The sequence below is a fragment of the Sebastes fasciatus genome, unplaced genomic scaffold, assembly GCF_043250625.1.
Source record: "Sebastes fasciatus isolate fSebFas1 unplaced genomic scaffold, fSebFas1.pri Scaffold_62, whole genome shotgun sequence".
Classification (NCBI taxonomy): domain Eukaryota; kingdom Metazoa; phylum Chordata; class Actinopteri; order Perciformes; family Sebastidae; genus Sebastes; species Sebastes fasciatus.
Window position 1 is genome coordinate 22,800 of NW_027428250.1, and position 20,066 is coordinate 42,865.

The window sequence follows — 20,066 nt, forward strand, 5'->3', positions numbered from 1 at the left end:
CCGACTCTGAGGGAGTCCGACTCTGAGGGAGTCCGACTCTGAGGGAGTCCGACTCTGAGGGAGTCCGACTCTGAGGGAGTCCGACACTGAGGGAGTCCGACTCTGAGGGAGTCCGACTCTGAAGGAGTCTGACTCTGAGAGGGGTTTATAAAAGCTGATAACGAACAGACTTAAATAACTTTCTTCATTCATTAGAAAGAGTTTTCTTTTGATGATCTGTTATTTCACTCATTCACTTTTATTAAGTATCCAGTTAAAGTCAGAGAGAGAAGGAGGGTCTGTCTTTTACATCATTTATCCTCATTTCCATTCAGTCACATGAGGCTGATCATTCCTGAGCGTCGGGTTTGATATGAGTTACATCATTTCACTTTCCTCTCAAACATTCAGACTAATACATAACTTCTACTGTCAGAACATCAATAACTACAGACGCTAATAATGATTACTAATATAAAGATATTGTGCCAGTAGAGATGGTTCCTGGTCCTCTAATCAGGACTCAGTCCACAGTAGAAATGGTTCCTGGTCCTCTAAGCAGGACTCAGTCCACAGTAGAGATGGTTCCTGGTCCTCTAATCAGGACTCAGTCCACAGTAGAGATGGTTCCTGGTCCTCTAATCAGGACTCAGTCCACAGTAGAGATGGTTCCTGGTCCTCTAAGAAGGACTCAGCAGCTGTTATTCATGTGCAGGTGTTTGTTAAACAGAGAGGAAACACTGCTGCTCTGATAACTCTGTTTCTTTATTACTATTAGATCAGTTCAGACATAAACAGCTGTTGAAGCCGACTGACAGCTGATCCAGCTGTGATCAGCTGCTGCTGTCATCAGAAACGGACGTCGCTTCACGTGACGCTTCAGAGGAAACGACGTCTCATGTCTCTAAAAACATATTTACTCGTTTCCTCGCCTCCTCCGCTCGCATCTCCCGTGGGCGGGACTAAGACGCGAGTCGAGGAGTCGAGGAGAGGAGTCAAGCCGTATAAAAGCACTAATGGGAAAGACCCTGTGTGAAGATGCGATGCGTTCAGGTACCTGTGTGAAGATGTGATGTGTGAAGATGCGATGCGTTCAGGTACCCGTGTGAAGATGTGATGTGTGAAGATGCGATGCGTTCAGGTACCCGTGTGAAGATGCGGTGCGTTCAGGTACCCGTGTGAAGATGCGGTGCGTTCAGGTACCAGTGTGAAGATGTGATGTGTGAAGATGCGGTGCATTCAGGTACCAGTGTGAAGATGTGATGTGTGAAGATGCGGTACGTTCAGGTACCCGTGTGAAGATGTGATGTGTGAAGATGCGGTGCGTTCAGGTACCCGTGTGAAGATGCGGTGCGTTCAGGTACCAGTGTGAAGATGTGATGTGTGAAGGTGTGATGCGTTCAGGTACCCATGTGAAGATGTGATGTGTGAAGATGCGGTGCGTTCAGGTACCAGTGTGAAGATGTGATGTGTGAAGATGCGGTGCGTTCAGGTACCCGTGTGAAGATGCGGTGCGTTCAGGTACCAGTGTGAAGATGTGATGTGTGAAGGTGTGATGCGTTCAGGTACCAGTGTGAAGATGCGGTGCGTTCAGGTACCAGTGTGAAGATGCGGTGCGTTCAGGTACCAGTGTGAAGATGTGATGTGTGAAGATGCGGTGCGTTCAGGTACCAGTGTGAAGATGTGATGTGTGAAGGTGTGATGCGTTCAGGTACCCATGTGAAGATGTGATGTGTGAAGATGCGGTGCATTCAGGTACCTGTGTGAAGATGTGATGTGTGAAGATGCGGTGCATTCAGGTACCAGTGTGAAGATGCGGTGCGTTCAGGTACCAGTGTGAAGATGTGATGTGTGAAGGTGTGATGCGTTCAGGTACCCATGTGAAGATGTGATGTGTGAAGATGCGGTGCATTCAGGTACCAGTGTGAAGATGTGATGTGTGAAGATGCGGTGCATTCAGGTACCAGTGTGAAGATGTGATGTGTGAAGATGCGGTGCATTCAGGTACCTGTGTGAAGATGTGATGTGTGAAGATGCGGTGCATTCAGGTACCAGTGTGAAGATGTGATGTGTGAAGATGCGGTGCATTCAGGTACCAGTGTGAAGATGTGATGTGTGAAGATGCGGTGCATTCAGGTACCAGTGTGAAGATGTGATGTGTGAAGATGTGATGCGTTCAGGTACCTGTGTGAAGATGTGATGTGTGAAGGTGTGATGCGTTCAGGTACCCATGTGAAGATGTGATGTGTGAAGATGCGGTGCGTTCAGGTACCAGTGTGAAGATGCGGTGCGTTCAGGTACCCGTGTGAAGATGTGATGCGTTCAGGTACCTGTGTGAAGATGTGGTGCGTCTGGCTGAGGATCCAGCGGGGGTCGGCGTCGGGGGCCACTAGCAGCTTTAATGTTCCGATGTAAACGTCCGTACACAGAGTCCAGAAGTGAGGCTCCTGCAGGTTGTAAACTCCCTGCAGCTGCTGCACCTGAACACAACACAGTAAACCAGGAATTAGACTGGTCCCTGACCACGGACCGACACGGACATCCGTCATGAACGGATGATGGCGAGCTGTCGTCGGCGGTGAAGGATGAGACGTCACATGACCTATCTCATATAACGACATCACAATACAGTGAAGAAGAAAAGTGTCGCGGGGCGGTGATGTCATACGAGTGAATCCAGTCGTTAGACATTCCAGGTGGTGCTGGGGGCGTGGCTTAATGTGGGCGTGGCCTGTACTCACCCTCTGGTAACACTCGGGCAGGGCGAGGTCCAGTGACGGAGGCGTTCGCTGCATCAGGATCCCGATGGACTCTCGCAGTAACGGCACCACGCTGAGGGTCAGAGGTCAGAGGTCAGAGAGGACGCACTGAGCATGTGTGAACACAAACAGTTGATTCAGAGGCTCCGCCCCACAGTGACATCACAACCCTGGAAACTCACAAAAACAAACGCAGCTAGTACTACTGCTACTATAAACGCTGCACTTCCAGTTAGTACTACTGCTGTGATGTATAAATACTACTACTACAGTCTGGTTCACACTGGACATCTGCTGGTTTTTAACTGGGGTCTGGTTCAGTAGGTCTGAGGTGGACTCTGTAGAGCAGCTCAGATCTCTGTGTAGATGGTGCAGCTGCAGTAACCTGATGCCGGTGGTTGTGGTTGAGTGAAGGCCTCTCAGCCGACCACAGATCTGCTCTGCTGACTGTTTAAATGTGCAGCTGCGTTCACTTCCAGTCGATCAAACCACAGCACACATCAACTCCATTCATCATCCCAGGGGCTTCTGGGAAATCTGACCACCGCATGTACATCCAGGGATGCCGGACTCCAGACCCGGTTCCAGGTCCATACCGGTGGTTTGGCCCGTTGGACTCCAGACCTGGTTCCAGGTCCAGACCGGTGGCTTTAACTACTAACGGAACATTCTTTACATTAGTGGAACCGGATTGTTCCAGAGTCTCCGTCAGGGTTCAGACAGCAGCTGGAACCTGAGACCTGATCCATCACAGTCCCTGGTTCCTTTAGTTCTCAAGGTTCTGTTACCGTCACATGGAGAGGAGAACGGAGAACGCTAAGGAACGTTCCCTCAGTGGTGTGTTCAAGGTAGCTCTGACATCTAATCACCATAATAATCATAATAATAATAATAATAATAATCATCATAATAATCATAATAATCATAATCATAATAATAATAATAATAATAATCATCATAATAATAATCATCATAATAATAATCATAATAATCACCATAATAATCATAATAATAATAATAATAATAATCATAATAATAATCATAATAATAATCACCATAATCACCATAATAATAATAATCATAATAATAATCATCATAATAATAATCATAATAATAATAATCATAATAATAATCATAATAATCATCATAATAATAATAATAATAATCATAATAATAATCATAATAATAATCATCATAATAATAATCATCATAATAATAATCATAATAATAATCATAATAATCATCATAATAATAATAATAATCATCATAATAATAATCATCATAATAATAATCATAATAATAATCATCATAATAATCATAATAATAATAATAATAATCATAATAATAATCATAATAATAATAATCATAATAATAATCATAATAATAATCACCATAATAATAATAATAATAATAATAATCATAATAATAATCATCATAATAATAATCATAATAATAATCATCATAATAATAATCATAATAATAATCATCATAATAATAATAATCATCATCATAATAATAATCATAATAATAATAATAATAATCATCATAATAATAATCATCATCATCATAATAATAATCATCATCATCATAATAATAATCATAATAATAATAATAATAATCATCATAATAATCATCATAATAATAATCATAATAATAATCATCATAATAATAATAATCATCATCATAATAATAATCATAATAATCATAATAATAATAATAATCATCATAATAATAATAATCATCATCATAATAATAATCATAATAATAATAATAATAATCATCATAATAATAATCATCATAATAATAATAATCATCATCATAATAATAATCATAATAATCATAATAATAATAATAATCATCATAATAATAATAATCATCATCATAATAATAATCATAATAATAATAATAATAATCATCATAATAATAATCATAATAATAATCATAATAATCATAATAATCATCATCATAATAATAATCATCATCATCATAATAATAATCATCATCATCATAATAATAATCATAATAATAATAATAATAATCATCATAATAATCATCATAATAATAATCATAATAATAATCATCATAATAATAATAATCATCATCATAATAATAATCATCATCATCATAATAATCATCATAATAATAATAATAATCATCATAATAATAATAATCATCATCATAATAATAATCATAATAATAATAATAATAATCATCATAATAATAATAATCATAATAATCATAATAATAATAATAATAATAATCATCATAATAATAATCATAATAATAATCATCATAATAATAATAATCATCATCATAATAATAATCATAATAATCATCATCATCATCATAATAATAATCATCATAATAATAATAATAATCATAATAATAATAATAATCATAATAATAATAATAATCATCATAATAATCATAATAATAATAATAATCATAATAATAATCATCATCATCATAATAATAATCATAATAATAATCATCATAATAATAATAATCATAATAATAATCATCATAATAATAATCATAATAATCATCATAATAATAATCATCATCATCATCATAATAATCATAATAATAATCATCATAATAATAATAATAATCATAATAATAATAATAATAATCATAATAATAATCATCATAATAATAATAATCATAATAATCATAATAATAATCATAATAATCATCATCATAATAATCATAATAATCATCATAATCATAATAATCATCATAATAATAATAATCATAATAATAATCATAATAATAATCATCATAATAATAATAATCATAATAATCATCATAATAATAATAATAATAATCATAATCATAATCATAATAATAATCATAATAATAGTACTAGTGAGTAGATGAAGAGGGTATACACTATAGCTGTTTACAGATATATATATATATATATATTTACATCTACCACAGAACCAGATGTTACCAGATGTTACCAGATGTTATGTCTGTATTTTAACTAGTTAATTATTTGATGACCCTTACTCTTCCTGTTATACATGTTGTAGCAGTGTTGCTATGACAACAACAACAAGGTGAGGAATAAAGGGTGTAAAGCGTGAGAGTGAGGTCACCTGACTCCGATGAGGAGGGCGATCAGCATGGAGCAGATGGGGTCGGCGATCATCAGGTCGTATCTCTGCATCAGCAGAGCGGAGATGATCACGCCGACACTGCCAAGAGTGTCAGCGATGATGTGTAGCAGGACTCCTGCAACACACACACATACACACATCATACATCATACATCATACATCATATGTACACATTATCTATATATCTATATCCATCTATATCCATCCATATATCTCCATGTGATGTCTCTAATGTGACCTGAAGACAGGCGGTGAACTCTTCCTGGTTGTAGAGCAGCTCTATGAAGAACTGACATCTAGTGTTTTAAATGACTTTATGATTTATTACATATTGGTCCTTTAACCTTCCTGACAGATCATCAATCAGATCATCCTTCAGATCATTCAGAGAGTTCTAATCTGGAGCTCCATGGTCCTCAGAGGACGTCTGTGACGGAGTGTGAGCACCGCCCGGTGGACACTGCTGCTCTCTGCTCACAGACTACACACCACCAATCACCAGGAGACATAACTATGTATACATACTGTATACACATATGTATACATATATACATATGTATACATGTATATATACTGGAAAAACAAAGTTAGTAAACTTGTGTTTGGTGGATTATTTCTCTGTTGTATCAATGCTAATGGTCATTGTATTCTACATGGTTGGAAAGCCTGTTTATTTACCTTCACAATGATGTCACACTTGTAAGGATCATGCATTTGTGGGATGAGCAGCACAGCGGATTATGTGGGGAGCGCCCAAGAACAATGTTCCAAAATGTTCTGTCAATGGTAAACAGTGTATTCTCATAAGGCTACCAGGAAGCCTGCAATGACTGCCCTTCACCGTCAGGCCCGTTGGCGCTGGTGTCTCCAACACAGACAATGGAACCTGAACATGTGGGGGAATGTCATGTTCAGTGATGAGTCCAGGTTCTGTCTGCCAAAGTTGGACGGCAGGTGAAAGTATGGAGACGACGTGGAGAACGCTATGCTGATTGTTGAACCGATGGAGTAACAGCTTCTGGTGGGGGCAGTGTCATGGTGTGGGGGGGGGGCATCTCCCTCACTGGCAAAACAAGGCTTGTCATCATTGAAGGCCATCTCAATGCAGGGAGATATCAGGATGAGATTCTGCAGCCAGTGGTGATCCCATATCTCCACAATCTGGGACCTAACTTCATCCTCCAAGAAACAACGCCCCCCCCCCCACAGAGCCAGGGTTATCACAGACTACCTCCACAATGTGGGAGGAGAGAGAATGGAACGGCCTGTCAAGAGTCCACACCTCAACCCAACTCAACATGTGGGATCAGCTTGGGCGTGCTGTACGTGTTAGAGTGACCAACACAACCACGCTGGCTGACCTGCAACCAATCCTGGTTGAGGAATGGAACGCCATCCCACAGCAACGTGTGACCAGGTTGGTGACCAGCATGAGGAGGAGGTGCCAGGCTGTTGTGGCTGCGTATGGATCTTCCACCTCTACTGAGGCTCCTGACGGTGGATTCAATCAATCAATATGTCTTGTTTGTTCCTTGTTACTGATAGAGAGTTCAATCATCCACCAAACAACTCACAACAAGAGTCAACACCAACAGGAGAATACACTGTTTACCATCGGCACCGGGGCTCCCCACATAATCAGCTGTGCTGCTCATCCCACAAATGCATGATCCTTACAAGTGTGACATCATTGTGAAGGTAAATAAACAGGCTTTCAACCATGTAGAATACAATGACCATTAGCATTGATACAACAGAGAAATAATCCATCAAACACAAGTTAATAAAGAATAGATTTTATATATAAATCAGATTTCTGTAGCCTGTAGCGTTTAGCGTGTAGCCTGTAGAGTGTAGCCTGTAGAGTGTAGAGTGTAGCCTGTAGCCTGTAGCGTGTAGCCTGTAGAGTGTAGAGTGTAGCCTGTAGCGTGTAGCGTGTAGCCTGTAGAGTGTAGAGTGTAGCCTGTAGCGTGTAGCCTGTAGCGTGTAGCCTGTAGAGTGTAGAGTGTAGCCTGTAGCGTGTAGCGTGTAGCCTGTAGAGTGTAGCCTGTAGCGTGTAGCCTGTAGAGTGTAGAGTGTAGCCTGTAGCGTGTAGCCTGTAGAGTGTAGAGTGTAGCCTGTAGTGTGTAGCCTGTAGCGTGTAGCCTGTAGAGTGTAGAGTGTAGCCTGTAACGTGTAGCGTGTAGCCTGTAGAGTGTAGCCTGTAGCGTGTAGAGTGTAGCCTGTAGCGTGTAGCCTGTAGCGTGTAGCCTGTAGAGTGTAGCCTGTAGCCTGTAGCGTGTAGCGTGTAGCGTGTTTAATGCTGTGGTAGAGAGGTGAATGTTCTCACCCTGCAGGATCTGCTTGCTGGAACCTTTCCCCGGAGTGTGCAGCAGCTCGTCTGCAACAACAAACACCAGATATTTAAACTGATGGCCTGATTTCAGAGAACGTGTTGATGATGAGACGGAGAACGTCATGAGTCCGTTCTGTCAGCGCACTCTCACCGTGATGGTGCGGCTCATCATGGCCGCCGTGGCTGTGTCCGTGTCCACCGTGTCCTCCGTGTCCTCCGTGACTGTGTCCATGACCGTCATGTCCATCATGACTGTGTCCGTGTTTGTTCTGGTGGTCGTGTCCTCCGTGTCCTCCGTGATTCACACTGCCGTTAAACAGAGAGTGGCTGTGACCGTGACCTGAGAGAAAAACGGGTAGAGAGTGAGGTTCTACTGAAGAGCGGTGAGGTTCTACGTGGTTGCAGTGAGGTTCTACGTGGTTGCAGTGAGGTTCTACGTGGTTGCAGTGAGGTTCTACGTGGTTGCACTGAGGTTCTACGTGGTTGCAGTGAGGTTCTACTTGGTTGCAGTGAGGTTCTACGTGGTTGCAGTGAGGTTCTACATGGTTGCAGTGAGGTTCTATGTGGTTGCAGTGAGGTTCTACGTGGCTGCAGTGAGTTTCTACATGGCTGCAGTGAGGTTCTACATGGTTGCAGTGAGGTTCTACATGGTTGCAGTGAGGTTCTACTTGGTTGCAGTGAGGTTCTACTTGGTTGCAGTGAGGTTCTACTTGGTTGCAGTGAGGTTCTACGTGGTTGCAGTGAGGTTCTACATGGTTGCAGTGAGGTTCTATGTGGTTGCAGTGAGTTTCTACATGGTTGCAGTGAGTTTCTACATGGCTGCAGGGAGGTTGTATGTGGTTGCAGTGAGGTTCTATGTGGTTGCAGTGAGGTTCTATGTGGTTGCAGTGAAGTTCTACATGGTTGCAGAGAGGTTCTACGTGGTTGCAGTGAGGTTCTACATGGTTGCAGTGAGGTTCTACGTGGTTGCAGTGAGGTTCTACGTGGTTGCAGTGAGGTTCTACGTGGTTGCAGTGAGGTTCTACGTGGTTGCAGTGAGGTTCTACGTGGTTGCAGTGAGGTTCCACGTGGTTGCGGAGAGGTTCTACATGGTTGCAGTGAGGTTCTACGTGGTTGCAGTGAGGTTCTACGTGGTTGCAGTGAGGTTCTACGTGGTTGCACTGAGGTTCTACGTGGTTGCAGTGAGGTTCTACTTGGTTGCAGTGAGGTTCTACGTGGTTGCAGTGAGGTTCTACATGGTTGCAGTGAGGTTCTATGTGGTTGCAGTGAGGTTCTACGTGGCTGCAGTGAGTTTCTACATGGCTGCAGTGAGGTTCTACATGGTTGCAGTGAGGTTCTACATGGTTGCAGTGAGGTTCTACTTGGTTGCAGTGAGGTTCTACTTGGTTGCAGTGAGGTTCTACGTGGTTGCAGTGAGGTTCTACATGGTTGCAGTGAGGTTCTATGTGGTTGCAGTGAGTTTCTACATGGTTGCAGTGAGTTTCTACATGGCTGCAGGGAGGTTGTATGTGGTTGCAGTGAGGTTCTATGTGGTTGCAGTGAGGTTCTATGTGGTTGCAGTGAAGTTCTACATGGTTGCAGTGAGGTTCTACGTGGTTGCAGTGAGGTTCTACATGGTTGCAGTGAGGTTCTACGTGGTTGCAGTGAGGTTCTACGTAGTTGCAGTGAGGTTCTACGTGGTTGCAGTGAGGTTCTACGTGGTTGCAGTGAGGTTCTATGTGGTTGCAGTGAGGTTCCACGTGGTTGCGGAGAGGTTCTACATGGTTGCAGTGAGGTTCTACATGGTTGCAGTGAGGTTCCACGTGGTTGCAGTGAGGTTGCAGTGAGGTTCTACATGGTTGCAGTGAGGTTCTACGTGGTTGCAGTGAGGTTCTATGTGGTTGCAGTGAGGTTCTATGTGGCTGCAGTGAGGTTCCACGTGGTTGCAGTGAGGTTCTATGTGGTTGCAGTGAGGTTCTATGTAGTTGCAGTGAGGTTCTATGTGGTTGCAGTGAGGTTCTACATGGTTGCGGAGAGGTTCTACGTGGTTGCAGTGAGGTTCTACATGGTTGCAGAGACGTTCTACATGGTTGCAGTGAGGTTGCAGTGAGGTTCTACATGGTTGCAGTGAGGTTCTATGTGGTTGCAGTGAGGTTCTATGTGGTTGCAGTGAGGTTCTATGTGGTTGCAGTGAGGTTCTATGTGGTTGCAGTGAGGTTCCACGTGGTTGCAGTGAGGTTCCACGTGGTTGCAGTGAGGTTCTATGTAGTTGCAGTGAGGTTCTATGTGGTTGCAGTGAGGTTCTACATGGTTGCAGTGAGGTTCCACGTGGTTGCAGTGAGGTTCTACGTGGTTGCAGTGAGGTTCTACGTGGTTGCAGTGAGGTTCTACGTGGTTGCAGTGATGTTCTACGTGGCTGCAGTGAGGTTCTACGTGGTTGCAGTGATGTTTCACAGATCTCGGTTCTACTCAGTGATGTTCTAGACGTTCTGCAGGTATTACCTTCCTCTCCATGAGAGTGTCCGTGGCCTCCGTGCTGGAACACAAAGATCCCGACCAGGTTGACCAGCAGACCGGCTATAGAGACGGGAAGGAGACGGTCGTGGTGAACGTCAGGAGGCTCCAGAGCTCTCTGAGAGACAGACAGGTTCACACAGAGAGACAGACAGGTTCACACAGAGAGACAGACAGGTTCATACTGTATATAGTGTGTGCGTGTGTGTGTGTGTGTAGTGTGTAGTGTGTAGTGTGTGTGTAGTGTAGTGTGTTACCTCGACTCCCTCAGAGAAGATGAAGAACGCTGTGAAGATGAGGAAGAGTCCGTTGACGAAGCCGGCCAGAACTTCTGCTCTGACATACCTGAAACACACTGAGGTCAGACCCGACTAACAGAGCACAGATCACCACTTTCAGACCTGACTAAGAGAGCACAGATCATCATAAATCAGACCTGATTAACAGAGCACAGATCACCACTTTCAGACCTGATTAACAGAGCACAGATCACCACTTTCATACCTGATTAACAGAGCACAGATCACCACTTTCAGACCCGACTAACAGAGCACAGATCACTATTTTCAGACCTGACTAACAGAGCACAGATCACCACTGTCAGACCCGACTAACAGAGCACAGATCACTATTTTCAGACCTGACTAACAGAGCACAGATCACCACTTTCAGACCTGACTAAGAGAGCACAGATCATCATAAATCAGACCTGACTAACAGAGCACAGAGAGAGTATCTCACCCGTAGGAGAAGCTGTCGTTGGATCTCCACCTGGAGATGACGGAGGCTGCCAGACCTGCCAGCAGAGCGGTGCAGTCAAAGAACATGTGGAAGGAGTCTGAGATCAGACCTAAACTGAAGAGGAAACACACAACACAACACAACACACACGTCAAACACGCCGACAAAACACACACGTCAAACACGCCGACAAAACACACACGTCATACACACACGTCAAACACGCACGTCATACACACAACACACAACACACACGTCAAACACGCCGACAAAACACACACGTCATACACACAACACACACGTCAAACACGCCGACAAAACACACACGTCATACACACAACACACACGTCAAACACGCCGACAAAACACACACGTCATACACACAAGTCAAACACACCGACAAAACACACACAAGTCATACACACAACACACAACACACACGTCAAACACGCCGACAAAACACACACGTCATACACACACAACACACACGTCATACACACAACACACAACACACACGTCAAACACGCCGACAAAACACACACGTCATACACACAACACACACGTCAAACACGCCGACAAAACACACACGTCATACACACAACACACACGTCAAACACGCCGACAAAACACACACGTCATACACACACGTCAAACACGCACGTCATACACACAACACACAACACACACGTCAAACACGCCGACAAAACACACACACGTCATACACACAACACACACGTCAAACACGCCGACAAAACACACACGTCATACACACAACACACACGTCAAACACGCCGACAAAACACACACGTCATACACACAACACACAACACACACGTCAAACACGCCGACAAAACACACACGTCATACACACAACACACAACACACACGTCAAACACGCCGACAAAACACACACGTCATACACACAACACACAACACACACGTCAAACACGCCGACAAAACACACACGTCATACACACAAGTCAAACACGCCGACAAAACACACACGTCATACACACAAGTCATACACACAACACACAACACACGTCATACACACAACACACAACACACACGTCAAACACGCCGACAAAACACACACGTCATACACACAACACACACGTCAAACACGCCGACAAAACACGCACGTCAAACACGCACGTCAAACACGCCGACAAAACACACACGTCATACACGCACGTCATACACACAACACACAACACACACGTCAAACACGCCGACAAAACACGCACGTCATACACGCACGTCATACACACAACACACAACACACACGTCAAACACGCCGACAAAACACGCACGTCAAACCACACACATCAAATATTAAGGGTTGTCTGATTGATCGATCATCGATTATTATCGGCTCATATTCGTTCTAAGTAGTTTGACTGGTGCTCTCTATTAAGGTCGATCACATGCTACTGTAGCTAACGTTAGCCTACCATTAGAGGTAGCAAACGTTAGCCTACCATTAGAGGTAGCAAACGTTAGCCTACCATTAGAGGTAGCTAACGTTAGCCTACCATTAGAGGTAGCAAACGTTAGCCTACCATTAGAGGTAGCTAACGTTAGCCTAGCATTATAGGTAGCTAACGTTAGCCTACCATTAGAGGTAGCAAACGTTAGCCTATCATTAGAGGTTAGCCTACCATTAGAGGTAGCAAACGTTAGCCTACCATTAGAGGTAGCTAACGTTAGCCTACCATTAGAGGTTAGCCTACCATTAGAGGTTAGCCTACCATTAGAGGTTAGCCTACCATTAGAGGTAGCAAACGTTAGCCTACCATTAGAGGTAGCAAACGTTAGCCTACCATTAGAGGTAGCTAACGTTAGCCTACCATTAGAGGTAGCTAACGTTAACCTATCATTAGAGGTTAGCCTACCATTAGAGGTAGCTAACGTTAGCCTACCATTAGAGGTAGTTAACGTTAGCCTAACATTAGAGGTAGTTAATGTTAGCCTAGCATTAGAGGTAGCTAACGTTAGCCTACCATTAAAAGTTAGCCTAGCATTAGAGGTAGCTAATGTTAGCCTAGCATTAGAGGTAGTTAATGTTAGCCTACCATTAGCGGTAGCTAACGTTAGCCTACCGTTAGAGGTAAGCCTACCATTAGCGGTAGCTAATGTTAGCCTACCATTAGAGGTAGCTAACGTTAGCCTACCATTAGAGGTTAGCCTAGCATTAGAGGTAGTTAACGTTAGCCTAGCATTAGCAGTAGCTAACGTTAGCCTACCATTAGAGGTAAGCCTACCATTAGCGGTAGCTAACGTTAGCCTACCATTAGAGGTAGTTAACGTTAGCCTACCATTAGAGGTTAGCCTAGCATTAGAGGTAGTTAACGTTAGCCTAGCATTAGCGGTAGCTAACGTTAGCCTACCATTAGAGGTTAGCCTAGCATTAGAGGTAGTTAACGTTAGCCTAGCATTAGAGGTAGTTAATGTTAGCCTAGCATTAGAGGTAGTTAATGTTAGCCTAGCATTAGAGGTAGCTAACGTTAGCCTAGCATTAGAGGTAGCTAATGTTACCCTAGCATTAGAGGTAGCTAACGTTAGCCTACCATTAGAGGTAGCTAACGTTAGCCTACCATTAGAGGTAGCTAACATTAGCCTACCATTAGAGGTTAGCCTACCATTAGAGGTTAGCCTACCATTAGAGGTAGCAAACGTTAGCCTACCATTAGAGGTAGCTAACGTTAGCCTACCATTAGAGGTTAGCCTACCATTAGAGGTTAGCCTACCATTAGAGGTTAGCCTACCATTAGAGGTAGCAAACGTTAGCCTACCATTAGAGGTAGCAAACGTTAGCCTACCATTAGAGGTAGCTAACGTTAGCCTACCATTAGAGGTAGCTAACGTTAACCTATCATTAGAGGTTAGCCTACCATTAGAGGTAGCTAACGTTAGCATACCATTAGAGGTAGTTAACGTTAGCCTAGCATTAGAGGTAGTTAATGTTAGCCTAGCATTAGAGGTAGCTAACGTTAGCCTACCATTAAAAGTTAGCCTAGCATTAGAGGTAGCTAATGTTAGCCTAGCATTAGAGGTAGTTAATGTTAGCCTACCATTAGCGGTAGCTAACGTTAGCCTACCGTTAGAGGTAAGCCTACCATTAGCGGTAGCTAATGTTAGCCTACCATTAGAGGTAGCTAACGTTAGCCTACCATTAGAGGTTAGCCTAGCATTAGAGGTAGTTAACGTTAGCCTAGCATTAGCAGTAGCTAACGTTAGCCTACCATTAGAGGTAAGCCTACCATTAGCGGTAGCTAACGTTAGCCTACCATTAGAGGTAGTTAACGTTAGCCTACCATTAGAGGTTAGCCTAGCATTAGAGGTAGTTAACGTTAGCCTAGCATTAGAGGTAGTTAATGTTAGCCTAGCATTAGAGGTAGTTAATGTTAGCCTAGCATTAGAGGTAGCTAACGTTAGCCTAGCATTAGAGGTAGCTAATGTTACCCTAGCATTAGAGGTAGCTAACGTTAGCCTACCATTAGAGGTAGCTAACGTTAGCCTACCATTAGAGGTAGCAAACGTTAGCCTACCATTAGAGGTAGCTAACATTAGCCTACCATTAGAGGTTAGCCTACCATTAGAGGTTAGCCTACCATTAGAGGTTAGCCTACCATTAGAGGTAGCTAACATTAGCCTACCATTAGAGGTTAGCCTACCATTAGAAGTAGCTAATGTTAGCCTACCATTAGAGGTTAGCCTACCATTAGAGGTTAGCCTACCATTAGAGGTTAGCCTACCATTAGAGGTAGCTAACGTTAGCCTACAATTAGAGGTTAGCCTACCATTAGAGGTAGCTAACGTTAGAGGTAGCTAACGTTAGCCTAGCATTAGAGGTAGCTAACGTTAGCCTAGCGTTAGAGGTAGCTAACGTTAGCCTAGCATTAGAGGTAGCTAACGTTAGCCTAGCATTATAGGTAGCTAACGTTAGCCTACCATTAGATGTAGCTAACGTTAGCTACCATTAGATGTAGCTAACGTTAGCCTACCATTAGATGTAGCTAACGTTAGCCTACCATTAGATGTAGCTAACGTTAGCCTACCATTAGAGGTTAGCCTACCATTAGAGGTTAGCCTACCATTAGAGGTAGCTAACATTAGCCTACCATTAGAGGTTAGCCTACCATTAGAGGTTAGCCTACCATTAGAAGTAGCTAATGTTAGCCTACCATTAGAGGTTAGCCTACCATTAGAGGTTAGCCTACCATTAGAGGTAGCTAACGTTAGCCTACCGTTAGAGGTAGCTAACGTTAGCCTAGCATTAGAGGTAGCTAACGTTAGCCTACCGTTAGAGGTAGCTAACGTTAGCCTAGCGTTAGAGGTAGCTAACGTTAGCCTAGCATTAGATGTAGCTAACGTTAGCCTACCATTAGATGTAGCTAACGTTAGCCTACCATTAGAGGTAGCTAACGTTAGCCTACCATTAGAGGTAGCTAACGTTAGCCTACCATTAGAGGTAGCTAATGTTATGTGGTGAACTGAATGGTCAGGGTTAGGGTTAGGGTCAGGGTCAGGGTTAGGGTTAGGGTCAGGGTTAGGGTCAGGGTTAGGGTCAGGGTGAATGAGCATGATGAGTGTTGTTATGATCAGAGGATAGTTAACAGTAGAGCACCTCTGTCTGACGGAGTTAGAGCAGGTACTGTGAATAACATGACAGATGTTTGAATATTGAAAACATCTGGAATGATTGTAGAACACAGCTCAACTACATATTGATTATTATACCTCTAAGGGCTCTGATTTGATCAATTAATCAATCAATCTACTAGTTGTTACAGCTCTACCTGTAACCATGGAAACTGTACACATCACATGACGGTGACAGCTGTAGAGTGCTGCTGATTAAACACACTGATGAACAGAACACTAATCAATACTCCCGATCAATTATCAATAAACACATCAGCCTCTGGGATCACTGATTGACAGGAAGTCACACACACTAACACACACACACACACATTAACACACACACACACACACACACACACACACACACACACTAACACTACGTGGCACATCCTGGGTAAACAGAGGCATGCTAGCCGTTAGCCTGTTAGCATGTAGCGGACCTGTTGCTCCAGACTCCGTAGCTGAGCTCCACGAAGGCGAAGGAGAGGTTGAGGAGCAGGAAGAAGAACAGGTTCCGGGACGTCTTATCCGAGAGGATCGCCCTGAGACACAAACAACACCAGACCCCATCAGACCCCATCAGACCCATCAATCACAGACACCCACAGACCAGCTCCACCATAGACAGACCGGGTCAGACCGGGACAGACCGGGACAGACCGGGTCAGACCGGGACAGACCGGGACAGACCGGGTCAGACCGGGACAGACCGGGTCAGACCGGGACAGACCGGGTCCCCCAGCAGCAGCTCCGTTTAACAGACTCAGTCCATGCTAACCGGTTAGCATCAGGCTAGCAGCTCTCAGCTAGCTCTGTTAGCTGTTAGCTGTTAGCTGCTAGCTGCTAGCTGTGAGTTGTCAGCAGGTGAGCTCACCTGAACCATCCTGAGAGCTTCAGCAGCAGGTTGAACTTGGCGGGTTTGTACTCGTCGTCTTTAACAGATAAAGGTAACATCTTCTCACCTGAACACACACACACTGAGACCCGGAAGCTAACGGACCACTTCCGCTCTGCCAGCCTTTCACAATAAAACGCTCTAGTTCCTCAAACACGGACTGCTGTTACTACTACTATACTATACTATACTACTACTATACTATACTATACTATACTATACTACTACTATACTATACTATACTACTACTATACTATACTATACTACTACTATACTATACTATACTATACTACTACTATACTATTACTATACTATACTACTACTATACTATACTATACTATACTACTACTATACTATACTACTACTAATACTATACTATACTACTACTATACTAGACTATACTATACTACTACTTATACCTATACTACTACTATACTATACTATACTACTACTATACTATACTACTACTATACTATACTATACTACTACTATACTATACTATACTATACTACTACTATACTATACTACTACTATACTACTACTATACTATACTATACTACTACTATACTATACTATACTACTACTATACTATACTTATCTACTAATACTACTACGTTATACTACTACTAACTATACTATACTATACTACTACTATACTATACTACTACTAATACTATACTACTACTATACTATACTACTACTATACTATACTATACTACTACTATACTATACTACTACTATACTACTACTATACTATACTATACTATACTATACTATACTATACTACTATACTATACTATACTACTACTATACTTACTACTATACTATACTATACTATACTATACTCTACTATACTATACTATACTACTACTATACTACTACTATACTATACTATACTACTACTATACTATACTATACTACTACTATACTACTACTATACTATACTATACTACTACTATACTATACTATACTACTACTATACTATACTATACTATACTATACTACTACTATACTATACTATACTATACTACTATACTATACTATACTATACTACTACTATACTATACTTACTATACTATACTATACTACTACTATACTATACTATACTATACTACTACTATACTACTACTATTACTATACTATACTACTATACTATACTATACTATACTATACTATACTATACTATACTATACTATACTATACTACTACTATACTATACTATACTATACTATACTATACTACTACTATACTATACTATACTATACTACTATACTATACTACTATACTATACTATACTACTACTATACTATACTACTACTATACTATACTATACTACTACTATACTATACTATACTATACACTACTATACTATACTACTACTATACTACTACTATACTATACTATACTACTACTATACTATACTATACTACTACTATACTATACTATACTATACTACTACTATACTATACTATACTACTACTATACTATACTATACTACTACTATACTATACTACCTATACTATACTACTACTATACTATACTACTACTATACTATACTATACTACTACTATACTATACTACTATACTATACTACTATTATACTATACTACTACTATACTATACTATACTACTACTATACTATACTACTACTATACTATACTATACTATACTATACTATACTACTACTATACTATACTATACTACTACTATACTATACTATACTACTACTATACTATACTATACAACTACTATACTATACTATACTATACTACTACTATACACTATACTACTAACTATACTATACTACTACTATACTATACATACTATACTATACTATACTATACTACTACTATACTATACTATACTACTACTATACTACTACTATACTATACTACTAACTACTACTATACTACTACTACTATACTATACTACTATACTATACTACTACTATACTACATACTATACTATACTACTACTATACTATAACTACTACTACTATACTATACTATACTACTAACTATACTATACTATATACTATACTACTACTATACTATACTATACTACTATACTATACTACTACTATACTATACTACTACTATACTATACTATACTACTACTATACTATACTATACTACTACTATACTATACTATACTATACTATACTACTACTATACTATACTACACTATACTATACTATACTAATACTACTACTACTACTATACTATACTACTACTATACTATACTATACTACTACTATACTATACTATACTACTACTATACTATACTACTACTATACTATACTATACTACTACTATACTATACTATACTACTACTATACTATACTATATACTATACTATACTACTACTACTATACTATACTACTATACTATACTATACTACTACTATACTATACTATACTACTACTATACTATACTACTACTATACTATACTATACTACTACTATACTATACTAAACTACTACTATACTATACTATACTATCACTACTACTATACTATACTACTACTATACTAAACTATACTATACTATACTAACTACTATACTATACTATACTACTACTATACTATACTATACTACTACTATACTATACTATACTACTACTATACTATACTATACTACTACTATACTATACTATACTACTACTATACTATACTATACTATACTACTACTATACTATACACTACTATACTATACTATACTACTACTAATACTATACTATACTACTACTATACTATACTATACTACTACTATACTATACTATACTACTACTATACTATACTACTAACTATACTATACTACTACTATACTATACTATACTACTACTATACTATACTTACTACTACTATACTATACTACTACTATACTATACTATACTACTACTATACTATACTATAACTACTACTATACTACTATACTATACTATACTATACTATACTACTACTATACTATACTTACTATACTATCTACTACTATACTACTACTCTACTATACTATACTATACTACTACTACTATACTACTACTATACTACTACTATACTATACTATACTATACAACCCCCTGATCTCTCCT

General features: G+C 40.6%; 1 protein-coding gene across 1 annotated transcript in view; it reads right to left on the minus strand.

The window, feature by feature from the left end:
• The window catches only part of slc30a7 (solute carrier family 30 member 7), a 23,198-nt gene extending 6,084 nt beyond the window's left edge, over window positions 1-17,114 (minus strand). The window contains exons 1-10 of the mRNA XM_074628608.1: window positions 16,957-17,114; window positions 16,523-16,624; window positions 11,433-11,546; window positions 10,949-11,036; window positions 10,680-10,809; window positions 8,350-8,538; window positions 8,193-8,243; window positions 5,843-5,978; window positions 2,721-2,811; window positions 2,310-2,459 (exon numbers count right to left, since the gene is read on the minus strand). Coding sequence (XP_074484709.1) covers window positions 2,310-2,459; window positions 2,721-2,811; window positions 5,843-5,978; window positions 8,193-8,243; window positions 8,350-8,538; window positions 10,680-10,809; window positions 10,949-11,036; window positions 11,433-11,546; window positions 16,523-16,624; window positions 16,957-17,036 — 1,131 coding nt within the window. The 5' untranslated portion in view covers window positions 17,037-17,114. The remainder of the gene's footprint in view (window positions 1-2,309; window positions 2,460-2,720; window positions 2,812-5,842; window positions 5,979-8,192; window positions 8,244-8,349; window positions 8,539-10,679; window positions 10,810-10,948; window positions 11,037-11,432; window positions 11,547-16,522; window positions 16,625-16,956) is intronic.
• Between the last annotated feature and the right edge of the window lie 2,952 nt (window positions 17,115-20,066).